Consider the following 12,551-nt stretch of genomic DNA (forward strand, 5'->3'; position numbering starts at 1 on the left):
GCTTGACAGTGTTATTAAAATGACTTTTTCCTATCGAACCTCCTACAAAAACAAGCATTGGCCGGGCCACAAAGGAATAATTTTCAACAAGCAATGTCCTGAGCCAATGGTGGGGGCCTGAAGCAGTGGAGTGGGAGAGGTGAGGGGGTAGTCAGGGGGAGATTAAGGCGACAGGGGCATGGCCTGGCGGCCGTGAAGTGCAGGCGGGGGGAGGGTGGGGGGGGGGTTTGGGCGGGGAGCAGAGCCTTTGAAGAGCCAGAGTCACGGCCTGCGGCCGTGAATAAGTGAAGTGAATAGTTAGGGGAGGAGAACTGGCAGGCTGATAGGCAGAAGGCTCAGGCAAGCTTGTGCACGAGGGGTGCACTTCCCAAAATCCTCTTTTGGGGAGAGCCCTTGGTAGTGGTTTAACTGCATTAAGGCTCTTTTTCCTATTCCTGCGGAATAGGAAAGGGGCGAGCCCTAACAAAAAAAACATGTAGCTGTAATATATTCCTTGACGTTTGCATGCAGCTCTTTGATGACAGTTAATACCTCATATCTCTATATTAGGATTTAACATTTTAAACTGCAAGTAACAAAAGGATGTCTATGACAAAAGCCATGACCTATTGACTAATTTATAGTGTATGCACTTTATGATCTGAATGGGACAAGTTCTTTGCAGCAGGCATATTAACTTTCTGCACTGTGATGTTTCAAAACTTCCACTTCCAGACAAGGCTCCGGTATTTCCGAAAGAACATCAATCACCTGAGTTATTGTAACATTTTTATTGATGCTTGAAAATTGCTGGGTCAAGAAACGTGGCATCAGGTGCTTTGCAAACAATAAACATGGCGCCCCCACCCCAAGTTAGCAGCCAGTGCGGCGGCACCGATCGCACCGCCCTAGAGCCGGTCCTGACTGGGGTGCATGTATGACATTGTTCTACATTCTGTCCATCAATTGTTTTTGCATTTGTCCCTGAGTGGGACGAGTATGCCCCGATGTGGGTCCCGTGCTCTCCATGCCACTGGAGTCAAGCGATCCAGGCTGATGAGGGGTGAAAGCCCGGAACCAGTCCTAGGATGCTTGTTTCCATTCCAGGGAGGACCTGGCCTGGTAGTTCAGGCTGGACTGTTTCCATTGGGCGCAGGGTCAAGACTGATTTGCATATGGCTGGATCCAAACTGGAATGGCATGGTGAGCAACAAACAATGATTTAGGCTCAGATTTCTGTACTGGGGTGAATGTATGACATTTTTCTGCATTCTGTCCATCAATTGTTCATTTTGCATGTGGCATAGAGTAATGGCATAGAGTGCATTGGCATTGGGTGCAGTGGCATAGAGTGCAGTGTTGCAGAGTAGAGTGGCATAGAATGGAGTGGTGCAGAGTAGAGTGGAGTAGCCTAGACTGGACTGGTGTATAGTGCAGTGGTGAAGAGTGCAGTAATGCATAGTGGAGTGGGGTAGAGTGCACTGGAATAGAGTAGAGTGGTTCAGAGTAGATTAGAAAGGAATAGAGTGAAGTGACGTAGAGTGTCGCACCAGATGCCAGCAGTGCTAAATCCGGCCCTGGTGGTAGGCCGTTGAGTTACCTCTGGTGTGCGTCTACATGTTTCGGAACTTGTGTTCCTTCTTCAGGACGGGGGCACAACTTCCCCACCTTACTCACGTTTCTTTATAGAAAAATTTCCTTGGTGTAAAAATAAAAAGTGAATTTATTTACAGTGGTGAACTAAGGCTATGGTGTGCCTACAGCGGTATAAGTCTATGCAGTTGCATGACTCATTATTTCATATTTTCTTGCGTCATGAGCATTTCCAGAACGTCAGGGTTGGTTGATAGATTCGTAATAGAATCCGAACGAGATTACCTCTGTGTTACCCCTAACGCTGCTCCGCTGGTTGAATCTATCAACCAACCCTGACGTTCTGGAAATGCTCATGAAGCAAGAAAATATGAAATAATGAGTCATGCAGCTGCATAGACTTATTCTGCTGTAGGCACACCATAGCCTTAGTTCACCACTGTAAATAAATTCTTTCTTAGAACCTACGAGCCAGATACTTTTTAATCTTCACTATACCTCACCACTCACATTCAGTAATACCCCATCACTTACACCTTACACACACCACACATAGTCTACCCTTAAAGTGCTCCCGCGTAGTCGCAGGTCGCAGCACGTCGCAGCACGCCGCATCCCTTTAGTGGGGTGCGAAGACCCCGATGATGAAGCATGACACCAAGGGGCCTGTTGGTGTGTGAGGGGTATTTTAACAAAACACTGAGTGTCCCCCTTTCAAGCGGTCTACACTCTTCCTGTCCACCATGAGTAGGATTCTTTTTGTTTAATTAACAGTGCCTGTGGAGTGAGAATCCTATCTCTATACTCTACCTCCCCTCTATTGTTAATTTATACCCTCAGAAAATGAGCCTGACTTTTGACTTTGTGTTTAAATGCACAGCAAATGTGATAATAGAAGAACAGGATTTAAAGGCCTGTTTACAGAAAGAAAGGTTTTGGAAGGATTCAGTAAACAAGGTTTGGACAAGGGCAGGGATGAACTCCAGCTGGGCAACCCAAAACAAATGGAGCCAGCAAATAGAAAGCAGGGAAATGTGAGTTACAAACCACAAAGCCAAATGGTAAGCAATGGACAGAATGCATTCCCAGAGAAGCTTTTTGAATGTCTCCAAGATGTATTCACCACATGGCTTCAACGTACATACCGGCCCAGCAGACCATAAAACCAGCCCACAAGCAGCCGAAAAACCGGTACACACACTGACTGTGGACCACTTTCTGATTGCCCTTTAGGCCAGTCCAACTCTGGACATATTATGGGCCTCCACAAATCCTTATAGACACTGCTCTGCCTAGAGTGCCCAGGAGACAATGTCATGGCCCATGCTCCCTGAAGGATTCAAACTCCTTCACCGCATTTTTAGTGCAGGCATGGCAGACGTTTTTGAGAGGCAGGGTCTATTAGCTGAAGGGTTGGAGTACCTGTTTATGAGTTGAGATAAGACTAATGGGCGAAGATAGAAGAATGTGTCTTCCACTGGAGGAAACAAGGCCATCCTCCATGGCATGACCATTGGATGACGAAGAGGACATTAAAATAGATTCTCTTTGTTGCCGGTAGCTAAGATAGTTTATCGATCACTGGGCTGATGTGGTCCATTCCTGGAGATGAAGTCTTGCTGCTATGTATTGTCTTTGCCGGAGTCTACATAGCAGATATTCAGGCACACCTGGGTAGAGGTAGATGGCATAGTCTGGACGACAGAGAACAAGGGCAGTGGTCACCTGAACCAGGTGAGGGAAAACTCTTATTGTTTGTACCATGAAGCCATCAACCGCAAGGTGTCTCTGCAGTGTTTTGCTTCCCGTCCCAGGGAAGGGTTAGTTTCAAATTGGCTGCATCTATCCTTATGATTAGGAAAATAATGTCCGGATAGATGCAGCCAATTTGAAACTAACCCTTCTCTGGGACTGATTGAAGTCATACTCGCCTATTTTAATGATATTTTGAAATTCTTCTTTGACCAACTCAAGTAAATACGGTTGGATTTCTCTTTTAAATAGAACTGTTTGTGACGCTCAATGGAATCCTCAGTCCTGATGATGACCGTGTAACTCTACAGTGGTCGAAACGCCGTTGGCGCTTATGTGGCCATAAAACTAACGAAGGACACATTCATTTTGTACATGTTGTTCCTTTATTGTAACGTGTATTTTTCGTTTGCCACCTGTCTGTTTTGTGATATGTATTGTTTGTATACCAGCATTCTGTATTGAGCGCTATTATCTTAATTGTTTTATAATGTATAATACATTTGTGATAATCTTTCAGAAATTGTCTTTTGCATATGGGCATTCTTTTTCTTTACTCTTTCTATATTGTTGCTTATCTGTCCTGTCTCTGTTCTGGATTGGTGTGTAAATATTGTATTTCTAAGCAAATTGCTTCTTGAACCATTGTTAGGATCATACATCTTTTTCCTAGCTAACCCGATATTGTGGGTGAGCTACAAAAGTTCAGGCAAGCAAAGGAAGGGAGCAAAAGTGTAGAGTGTGGGTGTGCTGGTGAGACCCACAATTTGGAGTAAATGGGTCCAAAATCTATGAGGTGAGCTCAAGGATCGCGAATGAGAGTAATCAGTTTTATGGCTAATACAGACACCAGCAGGCTTCAAGAACAGCATGGGCACCCTTGCAGGTAATGTCCTCCTCTTCCCCAGATGTTCAGCCCTGTGTGCCTTGGGCCCAAATACAAGAGCAGGTGCCCCCCTTGCCCTCTGTTGGATATGCTAACACTGCCTTTATTTTGGTGCAGTGGGCCCCTCACATCTCTGGACTCCTGTGCCACTGCACCTGCTGCACTGTTGATAGCTTCATGACTAGCTCTGTCTCCCCAATGACAAGATGATGAGCACCTTCCTTTTCCAGGCGCTGCCAAACCTTTATTCATTGATTTCCTAAGTTATTGATAAACATCATTCCTATGCACACAAAAACAACAGTTTCTAGATCTGAAACCCAATACCCTAAAAGTGTTGTTTCACTGTCCGTCCCACGTGGGACAAAACTTTCAATGTAAATCAATCAAGAGCTGTCCAGTATAAACTGGGAGTGGTGGGGATCCTAGTGGCTTCCCACCAGCACAGTAGACCTGGGGGCCTCCCTGAGCACCAGCAGACCCTTTCTTCTGCTACCCAGTTTCTTTTCCCTCTCCCTGTGCCCAGAGTTCCCCTGGTTCAAGGTTCCTCATAGAGCTGCCGCAGATTCAGGCAGGTACAAATACTTGTCCCCAGCTCACGGCACACTGGAAATTACGCCGTTGAGGCGCCAGACCTAGGAGGAACTCCCAAGGAGGGGGTCCCAGCGACAGGGCATGGGGATGTGCCTAATGCGGCACTAAGAGGGCCACCCTATTACAGGGACCACTGTGTGTGCCGCGGGCAGCCACAGTCACCCCTTCTACGCAATCCCTGCTGCTACAAGGCCCTCAGTCCCTCCCAGACCAACAGCAGCCCAACCCCTTCTCCCTCTCTCTCCCCTCTGCCCACCCCGAGTTGAGGGTTTCTCAGTGACCAACAGTAGAATGACCCATGTCTTTATCTCCACCCCCCACGCCCCTACCCCAGCTCATGAGACCACAATCCCTCTCTGAGCAGCAGCAGCCCCGCTCCTCTGTTCCCTATCTCCTCCCCTCAGGGAAGCACGTGACCTCACCTTGCCTAATTCTCAGTAGGTCCTGCTGCACACGCTTCTTCTCCCAGGCCATGCTGTTGATGTGATACCTCCGGGCCTCCTCGATGTCTTGCAGGCCATGGGAGAGCCTGACGTCTGTCCGCCGGTCATCGCGTCGTCCGATCTCCCATTGCTTATCCGTGGCCTGCCCCTGTGTGTTCGACCGATGCATCTCTGCGAAGGCTTAAAAACAGACATGATTTTATGTCAAATCACCCCTGCTGACCATATCTTTATGCGAAACAAACTGCAGTGGTAAATAGTGGCGAATAGTCTTAAAACGATGAAGACTCTGAGGGTCATTTACACTTGGTGGTCACACTGCCCAGTCACCAGTGAAGAAAACACCTATCCTACACCTGTAGAGGATGGTTCACCACGCTGAAAGCTTTTCTTCATTGATGTAAGAATTTTCCCTTAACCCCATTCCCTATTGTCTCCCCAGAGGTGACTCCCACCAGTCTCCCGGCAATCACTTTGGGGCCCATGCTGCCAAATGTACCTCCAAGGAATGTTACATTTCCAGTACCTCAAATGCAGAAAGAGGAGCCCCACAATCCAAAAGGACAGAACTCGGCAATAGACTTTCCAGTCGTGAATAACTCCATTTGGAACCACTTATATTCAGTTAACTGAACATACAGACATCCAATCACCTCACATTCACACCTCCAGTCTTGAATGAGTCGATTGCTGCACAGTAACTCAAATCTTTATATCTCCAATTTAAAACTTTTTTCCCATCAATGTATCAAAAAGAATTGCAATTGTTTCATGAGTTTGAAATGTTATTAATATAAAAAGAAGACATAAAATCTATATATACATAAAGACTACATGAATGCAATAATGTAAAGGAGAGAAAACATACATCTGTCAATAATTCAGGCAAATTTGTGAGAATCAGTAAAAACGCCACAAATCAGAAATCAATTTATTTTCTAATGTGATCAACTGTGCCTCAAATCTAACACGCAGTACGCGTCAACATGTTTTTCTGAGGTTTATGAAATATGAAACCACTTTCTTCAAGACAACAAGGATATTCCCCTCACAAGAATATCACCATTTAAAAAATCCAGCGAGTAGCACTCGGTTTATTAACCCCTTCGATGCTGATGACGAGCTCAGCTCGTCATCACCCACGGGTGGCGTGTGCTAATACACCCACCGTAAACTAGTCTCTGTTGCGAATAGCAAAATATAAAAACCTTTCACTGAGTAGATATCTACAGTCAATGAGAGTTTAAAATCTCTAATAGTACTATAAAAAGTTATCGAGTTACCCTGGTTGAATTGTGGGACCCCCGTATAGTAATTCACCACTAATCCTGTTTGAGTTCCAGAGTAAGTTCTTTGATGCCTCGCCTGGAGTAGTAAGCGCTATATAAATGCAATTACATAGTATGGTCAGTGAGGCAAAAATGTAATAGATAGCAGGACAGATCGATTACCATAGGGTATTGGATTTGGTGAAGTTATGATGAATTGTGAAATAGCCGTAGGTAAAATTGTTGATATATATCTGTTTTTAACCATCATATTTACTGCTATTTTTATTGTTGCTTTTACTGTGACCTTTTTAAATATTTTGATAGTTAAATTTAATTTTAAACTGTCCATAAATGATACAATATGACTCTGACATGCTAGGAGTTTTGTTCCAACATGTCAGGGACACTTTTGTTGTGATTCTGTGCAGGATCACCATGCATTTTATATTGTAGCTAAGGTGATGGACAGAAATAAGATGGTAAGGGAGGGTTATTCCCACATTCCTTTAACCCCTTTGCTGCTGATGACGAGCTCAGCTCGTCATCAGCCACGGTGGTCGTGTGCGGATGACGAGCTGAGCTTGTCATGTAACGCTGCTTTTCGTAATTTGCCGCACACAGCGGGAAAAGCCGCCGCAGCGATGCGGTAAACGAAGGTATAACAACAGTCGCGGCCCGTGTAGGTAAGAGCGTGGGGCTGGGTTGGGGGGTGGCGGTATTTCACAGACGACCACGAGGGGAAAATGTAATAGATAATACATTTTCCCTCGTCGCCGTCAGTCGAAATCCCCCCCCGACCCTGCCCAACCGCTCTTACCTGCACGGACTGCGGCTGTAGTACAACCACAGATTAAAAGCATTCTATGTAGGAGCCATTGAAAAGGGAGTCATTCAAGAGAAAGGTAAGATATTTGAAGACCCCTGACGAGACTTCACTAAAGTGTAGCTCATGAGCTACTGGTAGCTCTCCAACTACCTGTAAGTAGCTCTCCTGTGTGCAGCCCAGTTTACTAAACTAGAAGCTTTGGTTTGGTTGAATTCATACATGTATAGCAAAATTCTAATAAAATGTGTGCATTTTCATGACTCGTAAGCTCAAGTTTGGACTAAAATGGCTGAATTTTCAAAAGATATTTAAGGCTGATTTTTCATTGATAAATGAGAAGGCATTGGATATGCAGGGCCCGATTCACAAAAGTAATCTGAGACAAAATCCTAACTTTACGACTTTCTGTATTCACAATGCGCATTTAGGAGTAGTAAAGTTAGGATTTTGTCTCAGTTAAACTTAAGTTTTGGTCTTAAGTTTAACTTAAGACCAAAACTTAGGTTTAACTGAGACAAAGTTTTGGTATTAAGTTTAAGTTTTGGTCTTAAGTTTAACTGAGACAACATCCTAACTTTACTACTCCTAAATGCCCTTTGTGAATACCGAAAGTTGTACAGTTAGGATTTTGTCTCAGATTACTTTTGTGTATTAACTGTGTGCCAAGGGCATTGTAGCTAAGCTGTCATAAATTATTCACTAAGAGGCGTTCCTCAATAGCAAATTCTTTTTAGGTCTCGGCCTGCGTAGGCTGCGCTTGCGCAGTCTCGCCGGCGAGATCTTATGTCTTAGAGTAGGGGGCTTGAACCTGCCCCTCTTCTCCATTGGCTGGCTTCCTAAACGGAGGCCAGACATTGGAGGAGAGGGGTGGGCGTCTGTCCGTTTAAGCCCCGTGTTTTGGGGATTGAGGGGCGTGTTTTTTTTAGGTTTGTTCTCTCCTCTTCCCATTGGATTTTTTTTACATTCCAGCCAATAGGAAGAGGAGAGAACGAAAACACGCCCCTCAATCCCGAAAATGATGGTGGTTTCTCCGAGGCATTTCTGCTGCGCCTCGGAGAAACATGGTGGTGGGCATGGCGTTGTCCGACCGGCCGCGCAACAAACAGAGACTCCCCCCTGAGCCGGTAAGTTTTTTTGCCTCTGTTCCCTGCCTGCGCTCGTCTTTTCTTGCTCAATTGGCCTATCTTACTGGCTAAGCTAGTTCAGTGGGCTATATTGATAAAGTGGCCAGCCTTATACCAACTTTGCAGTCTTGTTCAAAGCAACAAAGGTTTTCATTCTTCCAAGGTTAGTTAAATGAGAACCGCCATAGCACCTGTTACCTCTCTGCGAGAGATGGCAGTAAAAATCTATATCCATCGCAGCAACAGCAGTGAACTAAGATAATAATATATTGGTTCACGTATATAATTGGGATTAATAGAATGGTTTGCATGTTGAAGAAATATTTTTCAAGAAAAATAAATCTAATTCCAGAAAACTGATATTTTCTTTCCTCGAAAATAAGGGTTCGATCGCTGCAGGTCTGCTTGTGAAAAATAACCCTGTGTGGATAGTTTAAAGATAGTGGCCACGTTCACACACCTAAACGTCACCCACGGTTATGAATATGAGAGCAGTGTTATCACCACAAGCATTCCGCAGATATTCATAGAATTACATTTAGTGACATTGAAAACACACATGTAGTTCGTATTATATGGCAAGCATTCAAAACATTAAACTAGCATTGTAGTGTTGTTTCAATGTATTATAGCAGACATGATTAAAATCAGTTCGATAGGTGTTTGCATGTTATACCAGTTGTATCAACTTTTGTTTTTAGTTTTGAACTCGCCACTAAGTCAGATCCAGCACCATTTCAAAATGGAATGACGTCATATTGAAATGGAGGTTGTTTTCATATTCTCGCGCTAGGAGAGTGTAGGACCTCATTGGTCTCGCGATGCTGAGTGCGGTGACGCAGGGCCGTGTGCTGCGGCTTGTGGTGTTGAATGTATTCATTCGGGCCGCGGTGGTGACAGGCTAGGTAGCCTGCGGGGAGCCGTCAGCGTATTAGGAACACGGCATGAAGATTACCCCCTGCCGTGTCCGCCCATGTAGCACGGTGAAAAACACCTCCTGTATCTGGCCCCAGCAAATTGCTGGATGTGCCCCCATGGCTGCAAGCCGTGAGTATTTGAAAAAAATGTATTCACTTTTTTTCACACATATATCCTCCCGGTTGGGTGCACCTTAGCACGTGCAGACCGCCAGAGGATCACATTACTGGTCCTGATGAATGCTGAGCGACTTGGGCTCCAATAGCAGAAACATGTTGACCAAAGTAATTAAGGACTAGGGATCTCCAATTATTGAGATCATTCATATTCATCAAAAAAAACAAAAACGATTTTCTTGCCTCTGTTCCATGCTTGTGCTCGATTTTCTTGCCTCTGTTCCCTGCTTCTGATCGTTTTTTTCTTGCCTCTGTTCCCTGCTTCTGATCATTTTTTTTCTTGCCTCTGTTCCCTGCTTCTGATTGTTCCCTGCTTCTGATCGTGTTTTTCTTGCCTCTGTTCCCTGGGGCATTACTGGGCAGAGATGGGCATGTGGCTGACCTAGACTGAGGGATGTCTTTGTATGTGTGTTGGGCTCTGTGTGTGTGTGTTGGGCTCTGTGTGTGTGTGTAGGTGGCTCTGTGTGGGTGGCTGTGTGTGTGTGTGGGTGGCTCTATGTGAATGACTCCGTGTGGGTGGCTCTGTGTGGGTGGCTCTGTATGTGTGTGTGGGTGGCTTTGTGTGTGTGGCTCTGTGTGTGGGTGCAAATGCAATAGGCCTCGCATTTGCGAGAGATTAAGCTTTTGGCATTGTAAATGACAATGTCATTTATTTATATGTTTTAAAAACAAAAACATAAATAAAAATTATGTCATTAGCAATGCCAATAGCTCTAACTTTAACAATGCAGAGACCATTGCATTGTAAATGCTTGTTTACATTACTGCTTGCAGCTGTGCCTGATGATGGAGCCGCTAATGTAATCTTGTGAATGTAATAACACTATTAGTAGCTCAGGATAATTCTCATTGCTCATAAGTATCCCTTATTACAGAAAAGGTTGGAGACTCCTCTCCTAGACAATGATGCTAGTGGTATTATTAAATGAAGGTAAAGGAGACTGGTGGAACAAGCAACAGGCTGGTTACTTAAAATATGGAAATCTGCTTTATGAGAGAGGTGAGACGAAGAAGTTAATTTGAAGCAGAGTGGGTGTTGAAGAGAGAAGGTATATAGGAGAGTGGGTGGGGCTCGGGTGAAAGGGAGTATGTACTGAAGAGTCAGTGGCTATTCAGAATCTGGTGGAAGATAGTGGTTAGTGGATATTTCTTCAGATTAGCTTTGAAACTAAAGAGGACATGCGAGGGGTAGATAGTGGAACAGAATCCAGATTTGAGTCAAGATCTTTAAAGAAGCTTTCTTTGTCTGGAGTCTCGGGATTATTAGAGTATAATAATATGCCAACAGAACAAGCCACTTACTGTAATGGAGGTGTGCTTTAGGATGTGAGTGCATCAGTGCGGGGCGCTTTGTAACAATATTGACAACAAAAATACTCTCCTACAAAAATACTGCATCCAGAACATCAGCTATCACTATACCGTAAAGACAAGTATATAATTATAAATTTCTTTATTCGGCTTTGCATAAAGGAAAACCATAAAAGCAACATTTGAAAATACAATTAGGTGTTTAAACGAATGAACATGTTATAAAATGTAGTAAAATTCATACAAAGACAAATTAATATATTTTAAAACAGAGTGTCAAATTATTTCATTTCATCAACTGGGGCTAGGTTCGGGATACATTTTACAGATTTTTCCTGTGCTTCATGACACATTTTAGGAAGTTAAGGACAAGATAACAAACAAATTCAGATTCTAGCATTTGGAGACGTAGCATTGCAGGACGACACTGTCTAAATCCCCAACGCCTTAGTAGTGGTAATAGCCAGATTTTCCTGTGTGGATGATGGAATTTACAGAACAGTATTGTGTGCATGTTGGACTGTTTAGATTCCTCATCACAGGGACAGGGAGGGGGGATTAGGTCCCATCTGTTACTCTCAGGAAATGCTACTAATCTATAAAAAAGATCCAATCTGAATCTTGTCATTAACATTCTCTCATGTGTACTAATCTGTAATGTTAGGTACCGCTGGATAGAATATGTAGCCTGAATCAGATTCGCATGAAGGACCGAGGGTTTTGACGACTCAGAAGTCAATCTCAAGGACTCTAAATGTCTGAGGGCCAGTTGTTTCAGGACTCCCTTAGGAAGGTCAATATTAGCTTCAGGTTGGAAATAGTATTTCTCGATACCAAGGTCTTTAAGGAAGTTTCTGATATAGCAAAGCCACTTTACTTTTGAGGATTGATCAAGAGCCATTGTGTCTACCACGATTGCTTGTGTCAGCGCATTTTTGTCTGAGGTCCAAATGTGCCGCCATAGCATCAATGGTTGGATCTTTAGCAAATCCTCTAGGTAGGGGATTCCGAGTTCTAAATGGGATGCGTAAATTGAAGTGCATCTCGGAGTAGCTAAAAGGAATCTGAGGAAGATGTTTTCTGCTACCTGAAGGGCGCTAACATCTACGTGTCCCCAAACGCCCGCTCCATACAAGGCAATAGCCTGACACTTGGCACTATAAATTTTTAATAGCTCCACTGGTGCCCTCCTCCCCAGTCTCTGGGAGAAGCTCATCAGGGCCGCTATGGATCTTTTAAACAGGTGGCACCTTGCCTCTACTGCTGGCCTCGAAGTCAGCCTTTCGTCGATCATGATTCCTAAATATGGATACTGGGCGGTTACCTCGAGTTTTTGGTTGTCGAGATAGATGTCCTTTACTCGTTTTTTCCCTCTACCTGCTATCATAACAAAAGTTTTTTAACGTTCACGTGTAGGTCCAATCCACCCATGAAGACCGTATATCTATTCAGGGATTTCTGTAATTCTCGCGGAATGCGCGCCAGGATGACAGCATCATCTGCATAAAGCAGAGCGGAATCAGGCGCTGTTTTACCCGTGGGAGATCCTGGCCCCCCATCAACATCTCTAGCTCCAAGCCGTTAGTGTACAGTGAGAAGAGAAAGGGGGCCAGGACACACCCCTGCCTGACTCCACGCTCTACTCCAAAAGATGCTGTCAACTCTCCATTTACTCCAA

The 12,551-nt window shown here is 44.4% G+C and overlaps 1 protein-coding gene across 1 annotated transcript in view; it reads right to left on the reverse strand.

The window, feature by feature from the left end:
• The window catches only part of CCDC190 (coiled-coil domain containing 190), a 103,665-nt gene that overhangs the window by 79,244 nt on the left and 11,870 nt on the right, over positions 1-12,551 (reverse strand). Inside the window, exon 2 of the mRNA XM_086957170.1 lies at positions 5,227-5,427. Coding sequence (XP_086813296.1) covers positions 5,227-5,416 — 190 coding nt within the window. The 5' untranslated portion in view covers positions 5,417-5,427. The remainder of the gene's footprint in view (positions 1-5,226; positions 5,428-12,551) is intronic.

Source organism: Lissotriton vulgaris, chromosome 1_1 (assembly GCF_964263255.1).
Source record: "Lissotriton vulgaris chromosome 1_1, aLisVul1.2, whole genome shotgun sequence".
NCBI classification, from domain to species: Eukaryota; Metazoa; Chordata; class Amphibia; order Caudata; family Salamandridae; genus Lissotriton; species Lissotriton vulgaris.